The sequence below is a fragment of the Peromyscus eremicus genome, chromosome 3, assembly GCF_949786415.1.
Source record: "Peromyscus eremicus chromosome 3, PerEre_H2_v1, whole genome shotgun sequence".
In the NCBI taxonomy this organism is placed as follows: domain Eukaryota; kingdom Metazoa; phylum Chordata; class Mammalia; order Rodentia; family Cricetidae; genus Peromyscus; species Peromyscus eremicus.
This window is the reverse complement of record NC_081418.1, coordinates 84,401,898-84,420,521: the sequence shown is the minus strand read 5'-3', so window position 1 is coordinate 84,420,521 and position 18,624 is coordinate 84,401,898. Positions and strand designations below refer to the sequence as shown.

Below are 18,624 nucleotides of genomic sequence, written 5' to 3'. Positions count from 1 at the left end.
GGGTAGGGTGGACAGCATTAGAGTCTCTCGTCAGGATACAAGCCATTAGTAAATAAAGCCAGACCCAGAAAAAGAGGTCAGAATTCTGTGACAGTAGAAGGCAAGGCCTCACTAAAGGTCCCCTCCAAAGCTAAGGACACTCTAGACGTTATGGTCAAAGCCAGGGTGGCTTCTACACGCTGTCTAGAGAAGAAAATTAACATGTCCCGGGCCTTTTCTTCCAGGGTTTCAGACTGGACACTATCACAGCTGGCTTTCAGAACGCCTTTCTTTGGCATACAGTCCAGCTTCTGCAGGTAAGGCCCTGTGGTTCCAGGGAGGCACTAAACGCAGGGTAGAGCCTTCTCAGCCCGTTCTTGACACACCAGGCTCGCGCCCAGGAAGCCAAAGTGTGCTGAAGAATCAGAACACTTTAGCTCTGCGCATTACCAGCTTCCCCAAGAGAGGCAGGGTGGCGTGTAAGGAAATGAAACTCTGCACAGAGGGAATTAAACCATCTTCGAATTATTGACCTCAGGGCCCATTAAGGAGGAAGTAGGTCGGAGAGCTGCTGCTAATGAGCACCAAGGCTTTAATTTAACTGGAGGGGAAGTGAGAAAAGGAAGCTGGCTCACCAAGGGAACGTTAATGGGTGAGCAGGCGAGCCGCTCACCCTGGCCCCGGGAGGGACAGGTGACACACACACACTGCCTTTCGGAGGGCTCTCCCACTCTCCGCTGCCAGCTACCCAAGGGGACTGAAATCCCCTTGCCCTCTTCTTCTCCCATCATGGACTCAGTTGGACATGGGAGGCTTAAAAACTAGGCTAAGACTGGCAAGAACAAGATACAGATACAGGATGTGGAACGACCTGCTGGGAATTCTCTAGAGCTTCAGAGCAAAAGTCTTCTAATAGGATGGCAACCCCATTATGCACCTCAAGCTCCTTCCCTACAGGCTCTTCCCCCACATATGAAGCACTAGATCTATCCCCACTGGAGCCATGCTGATCTACCACCAAACTCTGTCCCCAGACCTTTACGGCACACCCATCTCCCAGCTGCCTCTCCCCAACAACACACCATGGGAATTCCGATTTCATTGGTGTTGATGTACATATCTGGGCAGATGACTGAGCGGGCTGCATAGTCGACTCGCTTTCCCATCATGTGCTTCCGGAACAGGCCTTCCTTCTTCTCTAGGATCTGTAAAGAGCAAAGAACAATGACAGACTATTAAATAATTCCATTATGTTTACTATTTTCTTGCTTCTGTGCCAGTGTGTATAGTGTGCATTTATAAACGTGCAGATGGGAGCTGGGCATGTAGACCAGCTGTTAGCTGTTTATTACTGACCCTCCCCAACTGTGATGGGATTCCCACTCACCGCTCACCTGTCTTATGCCAGGGTACTTCTCCAACATTAATTTGTCCATCTCGCTGTCAAACACAATATTGACGTGGCTCTGAAGGCGAATCCAAATGTTGTAAAGTTTATCTGTGAGAGACTGGCCTGGAAGCATACTTAAAAAGGATCGGTCGATAGCAACTGAAGAGTCATTTTCCTGGGAAGGTAAATCCAAGGAAATAGAAATGAGTGGAGAAACACTTGTTTTTTACTCAACCTAGCTCTGATTTAAAACAAAACAAAACAAAAAACGAGCTTAGCCTTTGAGCTGATAGAACTGGAGTCAGCCTTGGAGATGTAAAACTCCTGGAGTCAGCCTTTGAGGCTGAAGGATGAGAACTAAACCTGTCAGTATGTATCAGTCACCCCATTATATATGTACCAGCTTGTCTCTTCTGGTAGTAAAATGAACTCAATTCATAAGCACAGCAGCACTACAGTACACACCTGTAATCATCAGCCTCTTGAGAAGTTGAGGCAGGAGAGTCTTGAGACCCTTCTGGACTACACAGCAAAATCCTGTCTCAAAAATCAAAACTAAACTAAGATTAAAAAAAAAAAAAAAATAGCCGGGCGGTGGTGGCGCACGCCTTTAATCCCAGCACTCGGGAGGCAGAGCCAGGCAGATCTCTGTGAGTTCGAGGCCAGCCTGGACTACCAAGTGAGTTCCAGGAAAGGCGCAAAGCTAAACAGAGAAACCCTGTCTCGAAAAACCAAATAAATAAATAAATAAATAAATAAATAAATAAATAAATAAAATAAAATAAAATAAAACATAAGCTTCATAATGACTTGTCCACTGAAATTAAGAGAGCCTTAGCAGCCTTCCCTGTGCGCACTCCACTTCTGAGGCTTCCACCAGACAAGTGAGTTTCATGTGGAACCGCCACTTTAGCTAAAGGTTTGGAAAACAAGAGTCAGTAATTCATAGAAATGCAGCTGGAGTGCTTGCCAACATGCAGGAAGCCCTGAGCTCCTCCCCCAGCACCACATAAACTGTGGCATGGTACACACTTGTAATTCTAGCACTTGGAAAGTGGCAGCAGGAGAATTAAGTTTAAGGTTAGACTTGGCTATATAGGGACCTAAAGGCCAGCATGGGCTACCATGAGACCCCATCTCCAAATAATGATAAACAATAAATAGTAACAATAATAGCATTACTACTACTTTCACGTAGGTCAAATAATTTCTTAAAAAGAAAAGGGTTTGACATATAATATTGTATGTCTATAAGTCCCAAAGTGGGTTAGATTAAGTACAGGATGGTCTTCAATCTTACATATTCATCTAATCATTTAAAAATATTTCTATCCCTACTGTCTCTTCCGCTTCTCCTGTTCTCTGCCCAGGGAAGAGATGGACAGAGGTCTTAAGGTGCCTTAGAGCACCACCTACTGGCCAAGCACTACCTGCTGGCCCATTTGGCCACAAACGGCCTAGGAGATTTGATTTTCACACGTCCTCCACTGTAGTAGTACAAATGAGAGAAAAAAACTATCAGTGTGTCAAGGTTGAGGGCAGGAGATGACCCAGTAGATGACAGTGTCATGGTCATAATTTGGGTTTGTCCCCACAACCAAGGAATAAAGGAATCATCTAGGAGGGTCCATGTAGTTCTGCAGACAACATCACGTGCATGAAGGCAGAGGCCCGCCGAGTTGAACCCATGGCTTACAGAATTGGCTGGTTCAGAGCCACATGACCACTGTTGAAATGGAACAAGACCTTGTCCACAGGCTCTGGTATACCCCAGTCCCTCGAACAGCTCCTGGGAGAGCACTGCCATGGGAACACAATGATGAACACAAACGGAAAAGACAAGAGTATGTCTAATGAATCAAAGGGATCAAGAGGGTACTGTTGTTCTAGAGACCAAGCCCTGCTATTGCTGACAAAAGTTTGTCTCTACTCCCAGGGGACACGAAAGTAAAATTCTCAGTCCTAGTCACTGGATTTGGTTATCCTATGGTCTTTTGTCTCCAGGGCCTGCAGATGGCAACTTCTCTTACACTGAGGATCTATGAAAAGCACATCTGCGAGCCGGGCAGTGGTGGCGCATGCCTTTAATCCCAGCACTCAGGAGGCAGAGCCAGGCGGATCTCTGTGAGTTCGAGGCCAGCCTGGTCTACAGAGCGAGATCCAGGACAGGCATCAAAGCTACACAGAGAACCCTGTCTTAGAGAGAGGGGAAAAAAAAAAAAAAAAAAAGCACTGACCCATCAGTAAACTTCAGCAGAACCAGAGAAAGTTTCAAGGAGCCATCCAAAGCTAAGTGCCCAGGGGACAGTGGTGCTACCCTATGGCATCCCTGGCTAACAGCAGGGCTGTCTGAGCAGCTGGCAGGGAGTCTGAGAGGCTTGTCTCTCTAAGGCTGGAGGTCATTTCTATTTGCATCCCGACCACATTTCAGGGATGGGAGTGACCTTGGCAAGTGTTCTAAGTACCTAATTTAGCTTTATGTTCACTAGAGTTGGTATAAGACCCAGAATAGTGAAAGGGCTAAGGAAAGTCAGTGGGGACAGCCTTATTCTAGAAAATCCCATTCTATATTGTCCTGGTTGCATTGCTGAAGACCTTAATGAGCCTAAAACACACATTCTTAGAGCCTGAGGGAGGATGACTACCTGCCTTACTGGCAGCTAGTGGTGCAGAACAGCCGAGGTGTGAAACCTCACTATAAATTACATACACTTTAGGGTGGAGATGAGTCCAAGAAATCAGAGTCACTCGACTAAAACCCTTGGCATGGTCACTGCACACAGAACCTAAACTACACCTCGATTTTTTCTATGACCAGGCCTGTGCTTGTCCCAACAATCCACACTGCTCCAGGAGTGTTGCCCACTGAAGGTACCATCTCACAGCAGCCATAGCATCTGTGTCTACAAAGGGTTAGAACCAAGTGTGTAGTTCTGATCACACCAGTCTTTAACCAAGCCTATGCTATCAGCACTGAGGCAGCCCTGACCTTGTCTGGGGTGAGTTCTGCCATCTCACAGGGCAGCTTCTGTTCTTGGGCCATCAACGCCAGAAGTTTCCGGATCAAAACTGCATCCTTCATGACAGCTTGCAAGTTCACCGTCTGGCCATTAGTAAACATCTGGTCCCCAAGGCGATTGACGGGACGATACCTACAGTGTGATGTAAGATTCCATGAATATTCTTCAGCCTCTTAACCTATTTACTGAATTAACTAACACAAGGCAACCTACTCAACCATCCATATCTAGGACAACCAAATAACAGAATGATCAGGCCCCTACCTGCAGCCTTAGGTTGACCGTTTCTTGGTTTCTCAGTGCCCCAACCCTTCCAGGCCCTACAAGTCCTTGCTCAATTCCTCAGTCCACCCTTTTCATAAAAAGTAAGTTAAAAGGCATTACCTGGAGGGCGGCACCACTATGAAATCTAGAAAGAACATGCTGGGGTTGAAACTGGACTCCATGCCAATATCATCCAATCCCGAAAAAAGGTAATTCAGGAAGAACCCTGTGTTTGAAATAAAGTAACCAACAAGACCATTTAAGCCTATGTTTAAGGACATAAAAATATTACTGAGAAAAAAAACAGGGTATGGGATCATATGTAGTTAGAAAACAGTTTTTCATAAAAACAAACCCAAACCAGCCTGGGTATATGACAGCTTGTATGGAAGTAAGATAGCATAAAGATACCCAGGGACAATAGTACTTGAGTAAGGAAATGAGCCATGCAGGAACAGGACATTTTAATCACCCTCTTAGACTTGTAATCTTAACACATAAAATTAAATATTTGCTACTTTGGACTCCAGACAAAACTAATTGAAATTAAAAAGAAAGCAAACAAAACTGGGGCTGGAGAGATGGCTCAGTGGTTAAGAGCACTAGCTGTTCTGGCAGAGAACCCAGGTTCAATTCTTAGCACCCACATGGCGGCTCATAGCTGTCTGTTATTCCATTTCCAGGATACCCAACACCAATATACATTAAAAAAAAAAAAAAACAACAAAACCAAATCAAAATAAAGTTTAGCCTTTTAAAAACAAAAGATAAACTGGGCAGTGTAGCCTTTAATCCCAGCACTTGGGAAGCAGAGGCAGGTGGATTTCTGAGGAGGCCAGCCTAGTTAGTCTACAGAGTGAGTTCCAGGACAGCCAAGGCAAAGGAGAAACCTTGTTTCAAAATCTCAGGGGGAGAAAAAAGTAACATTCTCTCCCTGGATATGTCAAGAAGGCTCTTCTGCAAACTGGATAGAAGACGTATTTTAAGTTTCAGGTGACCGAAGATAGCTTGGAGAAACAAATAAAACGTGCCACAGAAAGCATCTCACTAACTTGCTTATTCTTTCATTCCTGATAACCTGTTAACACCATGCTTATCTGTGAGCACTAATACAGGAGAGCAGAGTCAGTGTCCGAGGACACCCTCTTAGAAGATGGATGTGAGGACTGAGTAGCCTGCATACGCTGTTATGTATTCAAAAGAACAGAGATTTCCCTTTCTGTGGGGAACTGAAATGTACAAAATTCTTTGATTCACAAAAGGAATTCCTATAGAACATTTAAACGATCTTTTTTTCTGGGAGCTGGGATGGGGTTTAAGACAGGGTCTCAGTACATAGCCCCAGCTGTCTTAGAACTCACTATATAGACCAGGCTGCCCTGGAACTCAAGAGATCTGCCTGCCTCTGCCTCCCAAGTGCTAGGACTAAAGGCCTGCATCACCACACCTGGCAAAAACATCTTTTTTTTAAAATGGGCATTTAAAACAGGTGAGTGACAATGAAACTTCCAGAAAGTCATCAGTGTAGGAGTGACTGGACTCAAGTACATTAAGTTCTTGGTGCTGGGGTGGCCTCCCCTGCTCTTTTACGGCCCTAAGTCAATGAATGTGTCCTGAAGCCTGCCCCAGGCCTGTGGATGGGTTTCAGGGGAAAGCTACATTACTGAGAACTGTGGTTAAGGAAGTAAGAGGCGGGCTAGTGAAATGAACCAGGAAATCAGAGTCCACAGCAGAGGCTTTTCTCTAGCACCTTCATTCTTCCAAATGGCAAAAAGATGCTCTTGGGCGCTGCTAGGTGTCAGGTACCCTCGCTTCCCCATCAGGGCTTCTTCAATTCCTGGGGCTGCTGGTACTCCTTCTGTAACGAGATAGATCCATTTTTGTCCTTATTCTAAAAAGCTTGAAACTTGACCACAAACATCGAACTTTTCAACCCAGATTTCCACCTGTACTCTAATTTCCAGAGTAATGAAAACAACGCACTACCATATAAAACCAGAGAGGTAGAGTAAGAGACCATCACCACCATATGACATTGAAATTTTGCCAGGCACAGTGGCGCAGGCCTACTACCTCAGTATTCAGGAGGATGACGCAGAAGGACCATGAGTTTTAGGACAGTATGGGCTACACAATGAAATATTACCTCAAGACTACAAAAATCTTGCATGGATTTCTTTTCTTTCTTTCTTTTTGGTTGTTGTTACTGTTTTTGCTTTTGGAGACAGGATTTCTCTGTGTAACAGTCCTGGCTGTCCTGGAACTCTCCCTATAGACCAGGCTGGCCTTGAACTCAGAGATCTGCCTGCCTCTGCCTCCCAAGTTCTGGGATTAAAGGTGTAAGCCACCACCATCAGGCTGCATGGATTTATTTTCATCAGAACTCTTCATTTGGTGTTATCAGAGGAACACACAAACAATTGCTACATAGGTTTCATCTGACCACTTTTTTGTTTGTTACTGAGACAATCTTATGCAGTCCAGGCTAGCCTTGAAGTCCTGATCCTCCTGTCTCCACCTCCTGAGAGCTGGGTTTAGATAGTCTATGCTACCATACCCAGCTCCTATCACCAATTTTAAAAAAAAAAATGTTTTTTAGTTGTTTTTTGAGACATGGTTTCTCTGTGTAGTCCTGGCTATTCTTGAACTTGCTCTGTAGACTAGGCTAGCCTCAAACTCAGAGATCTGCCTGCCTGTCTCCTGAGTGCTGGGATTAAAGGCATGCACCACCATGCCTGGCTCCAAACATATTTTTGGCTATATGATACTCTACTGAGGAAGTTTCCTATTTAAACATACTCTTCTATTTGGACATTCAGCTTGATTCCAGCATTTTGCTTTTCTGAGCCAACATTATTGGGCTGGGATACTAATTACTAGTAGAATACACCTCACAGTGCTGTAAGAAAACACTTAACATCTTTTGCACACGGTATTCACCAGGAAGAGTCACCGAAGAAGTAATACATCTGAAGATTTTTTCTTTATTGTGTGAATGTACCACCCTGCACACACATGGAAGTCACGCATAGGGAAGCCGTCTTCTGACAACTTTTAGGAGTTGCTTCTTTCTTCCAGTATGGGTTCTGGGACAGAACATGGGTTTGGACCCTAAGTACTTTCATCCACTGAGTGTTCTTGCTAGTCCCTATGTGAAGATTTCTACAGATTCAAATATACTGACTTCAGAAATACCACATTAGCAGGTGAAGTTGGTCTCTCAGACTAGGCAAGATTCTCTGAGAAGTTGATTACTAGCTCTGCCCAGATTAAGTAGAAAATTGTATTTGGGGCTGCTGTTCAAGAGGCCAACTTCTAACACCCAGACGAAGAACAAAGGTAATTTAAGTATCCTCTACAGGACACTTAGGGCTCAAAACTGTCAGCATTTCCTGGGATGCCTTAACTGAAATCTCTTTTCTGGATTTATCAGGGCAGGAACCATGCTCTGCTTGTGTTCCAGCACTAGAGAGTGCCTAGCACACAGGTGATAGCTGCCAGCTAGAACACATTACACGTATTCTAAACTCTCCATAAACAACAACGCTGCTTTGCTCTGTATTGTATTTTAGTCAATCTTTCCCTTAACTAATAAAAAAAAAAAATCCTTTATCTATTGTGGAGTGGATATGTATGTCACAGTGCATGGCACGGCGAAGGTCAGAGGACAACTTTCCGGAGTCGGTTCTGGCTTCCCACCATGTGGGTCCTGGAGATTGAACTCAGGTTGTCCGGCTTACCAGCTGAACCATCTTGCCGGCCCAATGTGGGTAAGTAATATTTCGGTGTTATTTATGCCGGATGTGATGGTGCACACCTTTAAGCCAGCACTTGGGAGACAGAGGCAAGAGGATCTCTGAGTTCAAGGCTAGCCTGGTCTACATAGTGAGTTCTAGGACAGCCAGGATCATGTAGAGAGACCCCGTCTCAAACTCCTCCCAACCAAAAAGAGTTATTAAAAAAAAAAACAAAAACAAACAAACAAAAAAATCAATCCTAAGGCTAAAACAAAGACTGTTTTCTACAGGTTTCTAATGCCTAGACTTCTGGTTGTACCTTATTCTTGCAGTTACAACAAAAGATTACCTCAAATGAATGGGCTTGGCAAAGGCTCCTTTATCACTGGACACCTGCCCCGTCCCCCCAATTGGAGTTACTGTCTGAAATTCTGAACATCTGTTTTCAGTGTCTTAGCATTTTCTAGGCTAGCCCAGGGGGTCACGTAGCAACTGTCATGTGGCAGTAGGAGACAATGTTGCCATGGCTATCTGCAGGGAGAAGGCAAACCCACTCCTGTGCTATTAACTGTTCACTATCAAACAACACTTAGCAGTCTTTCTAAACAGAGCCCTAGGAAACAGAAAGGCCATGACCAGAAAAGCAAGCAAGCTTCAAATGAAGTCTGTAAGTTAGTTAACAGTGACACACCCATGTGCGTTCTGATGAATGCTTAGGGAAATCTAAAACGTTCAACTGGGAAAACTGAATAAAGAATTTATGGGAACGCACTATGCTCGCTACCCTGTAGAAGTTTAAATTTACTCCACGATAAAAGGTTTATTAAAAACCAGCACACAGAGCCAGGCAATGGTGGTGCACACCTTCAATCTCAGCACTTGGATCTCTGAGTTCAAGGCTAGCCTGGTCTACACAGCAAGTTCCAGGGCTACACAGAGAAAAAACTGTCTCCAAAAAAACCAAAAAACCAAGAAAACAAAAACAAAACTGGCACAGATCTGTTATTTACACCAACCCTTGCCAAGAGACTCAAGGTAAACGATAGAACATTCATCCTCCAGACCTAAGAAGCCAGGACTCACTCGAAGCTACATATGAGAAACATGGCTAGAGCTCCTTAGAGACCCAGCCTGCTTACCTGGCGGCTCTGCATCCTTCTGGCCAGATTTCTTGTGCACCATGGCTGGATATGTGATTGTCAGCTTACTGTTGTGCTCCTTCCGAACCACTGACCGTCCAGTCCTACACTCGGGAGCACGTGCGGAGAGAAACAATCCCCAATGAGACATTTAATAGTGGCGCTGAGTGACTGGCCAAAGCAGCTCACCCAGGGAACAGGAAAGGCTCATGGACAACACTCACTTGCAGTGGGGACATCGCTTAGCAGCCATATGTGTCTTCCAGAAGTAAGAAATGAGTTTGCTCCTGCTTTCGCAGACATTTTTCACCTGTTTAAAGTCAGAATACGACAGTGGCTTATTTTCAGGTAGCGTCTCACTTTGTAGCCCAGGTTAGCCTCAAATTTGTAATCTTCTTGCTTTAGCCTCTCAAGTAATGAGATTACAGATGTGTACCACCACACCTGCAGTGCAGTGTCATTCTGAAAAGAATACACTCTGTATGTATTTAATGGTTTTTCACTTTTTATTTTAACTAGAGGAAAGCATCCTGTGGTGGTTTGAATGAGAAATACGCCCCTGCAAGTGCAGGCATCTGAACACTTGGCTGAAGGCACTGTTTGGGTAGGTTATGAAACCTTTGGGGCTTTGGCCTGGCTAGAGGAAGCAGAGCAGTGGGCACAGGCATTGAGAGTTCACAGACTTGCCCATGTCCAGTTTGCTCTCTGCTTCCTATTTGTAGCTGAAGACTGTCTCTCAGTTTGGGGCCTCCTGCCATTACAACGCCACTTCTGGATCCATAAGTGCATATAAACTCTTCAGTCCTTAAGCTGCCTTTGGTCATGGTGTTTTATCACAGCAAGAGAAAGTTACTAAAATATACCCTTACTTAAACAAAAATGTCCCACAAAATAGTCTTTGATATCGCTATCTAAGTGGTCATATTAAAGGTAACCAAATATCAAGGACAAGGCACCGAGGTTCCTCAAGAAGTGCTTTCTGGTCTGGCTGTAGCAGATCATCTTGAAATTTCCACCTGCTCTCTATCCTCAAGCACATAGATGATGCTCACTTTGATGAAGCCCAGTATCAGATGGAAATGATGCAGCGCCTTTGCCATGGCAACACTACTATCTCCACATGGGTCAGTATCAGTTCTTGTACTATGGTTTATTTGTCCCTCAGGCAACTTCTGCGTTCTCTGTTTATTTACTAAAATGCCCAGAAGAATCTGTGTACAGTACCATAAACACCGCTTACAGGTCTCTCTTGTTAAAGGCACACAGAATGACTCCTAAACTGACGGAACTTTGTTGAAAAGGACTTTGGCGCTGACACACTACAACCTTTTGAGAGTATTTTTAAAGATGTGCTGACTGTAATTAAAGATTCGCATCTGCTCAATATCCTAATATCAGCACTTGAGAAGTCAGCTACAGCAGATGAACACCAATTGTTCAGTCTTGCCATCGGTAATCATTTGGGCAAGAATCTACAGTTGATGATGGAACTAGCAGATGAAATGAGCCAAGACACAGACATTCACCAGTCACTAGCAACAGAAGCAGGAGCACCAGCAATGCAGGCAGCAGGAGGCCGTGCACAGCTGGACTGAGAACCCTCCCACTCCCGAGAGGACCTGGCGAAGCGCTTCAAGCTCCCCAAAGCCTCTGCTGGGATGCAGTCGCTGTTCATTGCAGGCCAGATTAGCACTCCCTGCCAGAACATCAAGGAGTTCACTGTCCCAAACCTAAGCAAACTTGCCAGGACTATGCTTTTCAAGAACATAACAGAAAAAAGAAGTTTCTAGAAAGGGAGTTAATGTAGACTCTCTTCCATTTCTTAAATTTTTGTTTTAAAATGATGGGAACATATGTTTGTCTGTGTCTAGATATGTGCAGGTGAGGACAGGTGACCATGGAGGCCAGAGGCATCAGATCCCGCTGAGGTGGGGGGTTGTGAGCCATCCAACACGGGTGCTGGGGAATCAGACTCGGGTCTGAACTGCCGAGCCACCTCTCTGGTCCTAACAGGCAACTCTGGAGGAAACGTGTTTCCATGGAGAAAAGCAGAGGCGGGTCCTTTAATGTCACTGCTGCCTTTAGCTGTGATGTCATCTGTCCAAACAAGTCCTGACTGTTTAGAATGACTCATCCATAGTATCAGATTAGGAACATCAACTTCTCCAGAAAGCTATGACTGAGAGACCATGAATCCATTAGGAATAAGTACGGGTTCATTTAGCTTTTAAGACGAATCTCTGTGTGGAGCTGGGCCCCTCCCTGCCACTTCCCCAGATGGCTCTCAGGGTTCCCACAGTGATGCTTCTCTTGGCTGTTACCAGGTCCCACCGTAGGGCTTCTGGAACCTCCATGGGTCCCTGCGCTATTTAATGGTATAATACCTGGTCATAAAGTGAATTCAGTTTGAAGGTCAGTGATGCAGTATATGAGCTACCTCACTCCTGCACTGAGCGGATAAATTCCTTCACAGAGGCCGCTAAGGGAGAGATGAGGCAGCAGGGCTTTAGAGACGGTACGGGGTGGGGAGGGGTGGAGGTAGGGGCAGACGGCGGCGTTCTCAGCGCAACTGCCTGCCAGAGGCTCTACTTAAACCAGTGTCATCTAATCCTCTTAGCAGCCCTGCTGGCAGCCATAAAGAGAAGGAAATGAACACCCGGCGGTTTTAGAAATGTGCCCGTCACAGGGCTCACAAGGGGCAGAGCTGGGACTGAACCCCAAGTCTACCCTGGGAAGCCAGAGACGTATGCAGATGACGGCATAGAGGAACTGTGGTTAGTTACCAGGCTGAAAGTCAGGGGCTACAGAAAGGGGGACAGCGGTGACTCACATGTGCTCCTTGGGACCCCGAGAGGTGGTTCTGCAGAACTTTGCTTGTGTACTCTTCTAACTCTTCTTGAATTTCAAAGGCGGAAGGGTCAGCAGTTTCTTCCAGAAACTGAGAGAGAGGAAAACTATTGTAATACTACAATACAGTAAATGTCTCATGAACATCCTGGTTGTAGCTGGCCTCTTCAAGGACTGAGGAATCCACAGGAGGAAAAGAAACCAGAGCTACTGGGCTACGTTTTCAAAACAGTGACGTGGGCTAGGGACGCAATCAGTGGTGGAGCGGAGCACTTGCTTGCCTAGAACACACAAGGCCCTAGGTTTTACCCCCAAACATAACAACAAATCCTACTTCTAGTGACTGTGGGCTGGACTATTTGGGTCAAATTAAAGACCGCAAAGACGCAAGACTAGAGTGGGACAAAAGTGTTTCTAACTCCTCAGTTCTCCCAAGAGCTGACAGGTCAGTGAGGAAGCAGCAGGCCAAACTGAAGTAAAAACAGGGGTCCAGCGAGCTGTGGGTCACCCAGTATTCTTATGCATCTCTGTGGAAGACACTGGCACAGATGTCTCTGAGAACCCCTGGAGGCCTGTGTAGAGATAACCCTGGCCTCAAGTCCATTTTCTAACTATTCAATTTCACGCTTTTCGTTTTGAAGTCCCCAAATGATGCAGGAACAGAAATCAACACCTAGAATGAGTACAAAGGTAGCATCAAATGGGGCATCACCACTTCCCAAACCTGACACACAGGCTTAATGAGATGAGGACCCGAGGGTAACACCCTCAGGAAACAACTCTCGTACAACTGCGCAGGCAGACCAGGGCTTTAAACCTGGACTGTGACGGTTACAAACTGGTAGTACCACCCAAGTGGCAGAAGCAGCATGACTCCTCGCCGAAGGAAGGCGGCAGCACCCTAGCATACTCGCTAGCAACCAAAAGTATATATAATGACTAGGGAAGGGGAGAGAGTTTCTAATATCTTGGCATCGAAGGGTGCCAAATGTACACGGGATTACATTTTTGTTTGCACATTTTATGAAGAAAAAAAGAAAATAAAGATAGGAGCCATGAGTACTTTTGTGAAAATAAAACTAAATCTGGATAAAACAAATCCCTGAAAAACATAACTTCTTTAATTAAAGGCTTAGGAAAATCTTTCTCTCACTTCTCTCTCGTAGACAAATCTGCCTGTGGATTAACTGTTTAGCTTTGTTTTCTTGGAGGCAAACAGGATGAGAATTTCTGCTACTGGCAGAAACCAGCCCAGGCTTCTTAGACTTCATCTCTACTGAGGGCTGTGAGTGCCTAGTGCAAACCTCAGCTCTGTGCTTTCCCAAAGCATGCCATGAAGGCTCACCAGCAGCATGGAAGTACTACAAAACATGGGATGCCAGGCACTATCCTGATGGCCTGTGGGATCGCTCATCTTCTACAAACGCTTTCTTTCAGGGCATTATAGAGAACTTCTTGAGGCCGTAAAGATGGCTCAGCAACTAAGAGCATTAGCTTCTCTTCCAAGGTCCTGAGTTAGATTCCCAGAATCCACATGGTGGCTAACTACCTTCTGTAGCTGCAGTTCCAGAAGACCCAACACTCTCCTTCAGAGCACCAGGCATGTTATGTGGAACACATATACATGCAAGCAAAAACACTCATACACGTAAAATAAAAATATCAAAAGAAAAAAGTTCCTTAACTCATTTTTAAGGCTGAAACAACGCACGTACCCAAACTCTACAGGACAATATGAGAAAGGAAATTTACAGATCAATCCAACTCAAGATTATAGATGCCAAATCCTAAGCAAAATATTAGGAAGCCAAATCTACAACACAGGACAAAGCAATTTCTATCACTGGGCATGGTGACACAGATCTTTAATCCCAGCACTCAGGAGGCAGAGGCAGGGGGAGCTCTCTGAGCTTGAGGTCAGCCTGGGCTACACAACAAGTTTCAGGCTAGATCTTACTACGATAATCAAAATGGTAAGCTAACAGTAATAAACTACCATCTACCTCCCAGACACGGTTCGGGCTTTGAAGTTCTCTTTATAATGTCTTTCACAGCAAAAGCATATCAGTTACATCTACTCGCGGTAGTTTCCAGATGCCCAGTCGTTAGAACAGTTTTCTCAGACTGACAGGTGCAGCATGTCAGTCTGAGAACGGAATAGTTCCTTTGTTACTGAAGGCCTCTACATTGCTGAGGGATAAAGGAGGGTTTTACAAACTACTCAACTTGGGCATGTTTGATGTTTCCTCATGAACAAGACTGAGCCAATGCCCTTGTGGTAGAAGAACCCCAAAGCAACATGCCATTTTTACCACAGCTTAGAACATACCATGTGATTTAAATTTTTATCAGGTATTGTTCACTTTGACTACTTGAATAAGGGGGTTGAGTGTGAGATTCTTTGATAAGAAAGTGACTCTTTCTTCCTCAATCTCTATGGTTAATAAAGATTACATATGTGTGTGGCAGAATGCACTGTAAAGTGTACCAGCAGCCTGCTACTTAAATTATCAGTCATTCAAATCATTCTCCATTTACATCCATGTGAACTCATGGATGCTGGAGATTCCTACTGCATTCAATGGCTTATACTTATCTACTATCACAATTTGCTTTGATTGTCCCAGATTTGGCCACCGTAAACCCCTCACACAAGCTGTATCCTTTTGACTGACTCTGAGCACCAACTTGCTCTCTGGCATGTCCTGTTACAGGCTACTGTAATTTCTCATTCAGGCTTACAATCAGCCATTTCTTCAGGAAACCCCTGGACAAGGAATAATGGGCCCGGAAGTTTAGATGTACACCGCCCTCTACCTCTTCTACCACTGCCCCACACAGACCCAGGGAAAATACCTATCTTTTGGCATCATTATAAGATACAAGGGTCACCGGGCAGTGGTGGCGCACGCCTTTAATCCCAGCACTTGGGAGGCAGAGGCAGGTGGATATCTGTAAGTTCGAGGCCAGCCTGGGCTACAGAGTGAGTTCCAGGACAGCCAGGGCTATTACACAGAGAACCCTGTCTCAAAAGACCAAGAAAAAAAAAGATGCAAGGGTCAAACAGTCTGGAGACTACTGGGGTGGCACAAAGGAAAACAAACAAACATCTCTTGATGTCCTGGTTTCCATTACCAACCTACCCTGCTCAGAATTCGCTCAAGCTCATAAACTGCCTGGAGGGCTCCAACTTCCAGGACCCTCAGCTGGCAGATCAACAGGTGAATGGCAGCCCGAGGACAAGTCAGCATGTGGCAATTTAAACAGGAGCCTCGGAGCAGGAGGTAGAGTTTCTAAAGAGTGGGGACAAAAGGAAACAGGACATTAAAAAGAGACACAATACGCATGGTGGTTTCCATTGTACAAGAGATTTTTCTTTCTGTTGTCTACGTCCTTAAGAATTCTACTTCTGCCTCTATGCCTCTATAGCCTTTTAGACCCTATAAACTAAACCAACATTCCCAAATATTTCTTTTATGATTTCATTTTAAACCATTCAAATTTGAAATTCATGTAGAATGAATGCATGGTCTGAGAAAAGGAATTCCTTTTGTTTTATACCAACTACTTAACTAAGACAATAGCCTTTATTCAATATGCTTAACAGATAAACTGGTGTGTATGCCACAATCTAAACAGCTTAAAAACAACCCCTGGAGGCTAGGTTACACACACAAGCAGCAGTCTAGACAGGGGCTTCATTTTGATGCTATTGGTTTTCCTTTGGGGGCTTTGCCTTTCCTACCAAGAAGTTACACTGTGCAGAGCTACCTGAAAAGCCAATGGCCTCGGGAGCACCAGAATTCCCTCCACTCCTAGGAAGGTGACTGCCACACAGCTTTCTGAAGGGCACAGAACCCTTGAAGCAAAAGGGCATAAATCAGTGCCTTAAGTCTGGAGTAGACCCCGAGTGTTGGATAGGTGGGTGGGTGGCTCACTAAACATTTCCCTCTCACATAAACACAATCTAGTTGTGGCTTTTTTCAATTGGAATCAAGCTGAAATTCTCCGGGTAGTCTGTAGGGTAAGCTGAAGTTACAGGGTAAGCATCCCTAATCTGAGAATCTAAAATCCCAAACTTTTGGAGACCCGACATACAAATAAACAAATTCAACATCTGACTTCATGGGTTATGGGTTTTAGTAAAAATGTAGGCATGTCAGAAACACATACAATCCCCTTCAGGCTGTGTATATGAGGTATATATAAACTCTGAGTGAATTCATGTTTAGACTTGAGTTCCCTTCCTACAATATCACCATTATGTAGGCTATAAATAGTCTAAAACCTGAAATTCAAAACACTTTTGATCTCAAGCATTTTGGACAGTGGACCCTCGAGGTGACTTGTACTGGGTCCCTCAAGGTTTTTTTTCTAAAGAAAGAGGAAGAAAAGATGGTCCCCACAACTCCAGCAATCCCAAGGCCCACATGCCCAGGGCAGCACATACATCAAAGAGGAGAGGGTTGTACACCGTGAGCGGGAGCTCAATGTGGCCCAGGTGTCCCGAGCAGTTGCTGAAGTCCTGCACACAGGTGGAGCACACTTCTTTGGAATCTGCAGGACCCAATGCCAAATCATACAGGCCATTTGCTGAAGGGTTTCCCAGACTGTCCACATAGCGAGGGTTGGTAATGGATTTAACGCTTAATTTCCTGAGGAGATTAGAAAAAAAAGCCAGGGAAAGCTCAGGTTATTAACTTCTCTGATGTTCCAGACCTGACTGGAGAGCTTAAATCATTCAATGAAGGAATTGCCACATAAGAACTCCTGTACACAGAATAACAAATCAAGAAAATTAAACACAAATAAAATCATAAAGAAACTTCCTTTATGCAAGATTTCATCACTTTATATAATGGAATCTCTTACCTGTCAAATACCTAGTCTTTTTTTTTTTTTTTTTTTTTTTTTTTTGGTTTTTCGAGACAGGGTTTCTCTGTGTAGCTTTGCGCCTTTCCTGGAACTCGCTTTGGAGACCAGGCTGGCCTCGAACTCACAGAGATCCACCTGGCTCTGCCTCCCGAGTGCTGGGATTAAAGGCGTGCGCCACCACCGCCCGGCTCAAATACCTAGTCTTGTACCCACTAAGAGCGTGTTATTGCGCCACATAGAACAGTAAATGTTATAAAGCCTGTGTGTGCTCTACTCAATTGTATTTGGGTGTTCCCACAACAATGAAACAGTTAGAAAGCATCCTTCTTAAATGTCACATAAATATTCTTTACAAAGCCTAGTTTGCCTTGTAAATCTCATCTAATTTAGAAAACTGTGGGGAGCCAGACTGACCCAAGACTTTCTCAGGGGTCCTGATGAAAGGACAAAGCAAACTGTAGTTCTGTGCCCTTGTCCAGCAGTGGACTTGGTAAGGCCAGTCAAGAGGAGGAGCCAGTGCCTCGAAGGAGTCAAGGTTGCAGCTTCTGAGGACCCAACTCTTCCCCCTCAGCTGTGATTATCAATCCTAAGACAGCTGCGTCTGAGGTATCCTGGGCTCTCTTTGCCAACACTGTCTGTCTTCGCTCTCTGCTGACCGTAGCTGGTTTTCCCCCTACAAACAGTATTTAAGATGCTGTACTTCCTAATAAGCTTGCTTGGCATAAGACATAGCTTACGCAAGACTTTCTGACCTCAGCTTTTATCTTCTATCCTCTATCTTTCCATCCCTTGGCAAGGACCCTGTCACTGAAGAATGACCTGCTGGTCCAGGTCGGAAAGCAAATGTAAGGACAGAGATGCCATCCCCGTCTTGCACTCTAGAGGGAACAACAACAGCAACAAAAAAAGTCAGTGAGCTGTAGGGTCAGGTAAACTGACGGTGGTCCATAAAAAACGAAGCTGTACAGATCTGGAAGACTCCCATGGTCAATGCCACTGTAAGGACCAAGGATACATGGAGCATCAGGAAGGTTGAGAACCACCGTTGTGGTATCCTTTTCCCGAGGGCAAGCTCCTAGGAAGGTTTAGGGGTGATATTAGTATGACTTCAATTTGCACTTGAGAATAATTTTTTTTTTTTTTTTTTTTTGGTTTTTCGAGACAGGGTTTCTCTGTGTAGCTTTGCGCCTTTCCTGGGACTCACTTGGTAGCCCAGGCTGGCCTCGAACTCACAGAGATCCGCCTGGCTCTGCCTCCCGAGTGCTGGGATTAAAGGCGTGCGCCACCACCGCCCGGCGAGAATAATTTTGACAGCTGTGTGGAGGGCTGACAGGACTAGATGTGTATGAGGGTGGAGGTGACATGTCTGAGCA

General features: G+C 45.0%; 1 protein-coding gene and 1 pseudogene across 1 annotated transcript in view; one reads left to right on the top strand and one right to left on the bottom strand.

Annotated features, from left to right (window-relative positions):
• Positions 1-18,624, bottom strand: part of Polr1a (RNA polymerase I subunit A) — a 65,056-nt gene that overhangs the window by 45,651 nt on the left and 781 nt on the right. The window contains exons 2-11 of the mRNA XM_059257967.1: positions 16,827-17,031; positions 15,520-15,669; positions 12,360-12,467; positions 9,754-9,839; positions 9,530-9,633; positions 6,404-6,511; positions 4,774-4,879; positions 4,359-4,521; positions 1,374-1,544; positions 1,062-1,184 (exon numbers count right to left, since the gene is read on the bottom strand). Of these exons, the coding sequence (XP_059113950.1) occupies positions 1,062-1,184; positions 1,374-1,544; positions 4,359-4,521; positions 4,774-4,879; positions 6,404-6,511; positions 9,530-9,633; positions 9,754-9,839; positions 12,360-12,467; positions 15,520-15,669; positions 16,827-17,031 (1,324 nt within the window). The remainder of the gene's footprint in view (positions 1-1,061; positions 1,185-1,373; positions 1,545-4,358; positions 4,522-4,773; positions 4,880-6,403; positions 6,512-9,529; positions 9,634-9,753; positions 9,840-12,359; positions 12,468-15,519; positions 15,670-16,826; positions 17,032-18,624) is intronic.
• Positions 10,650-11,319, top strand: LOC131905564 (eukaryotic translation initiation factor 3 subunit H-like; annotated as a pseudogene).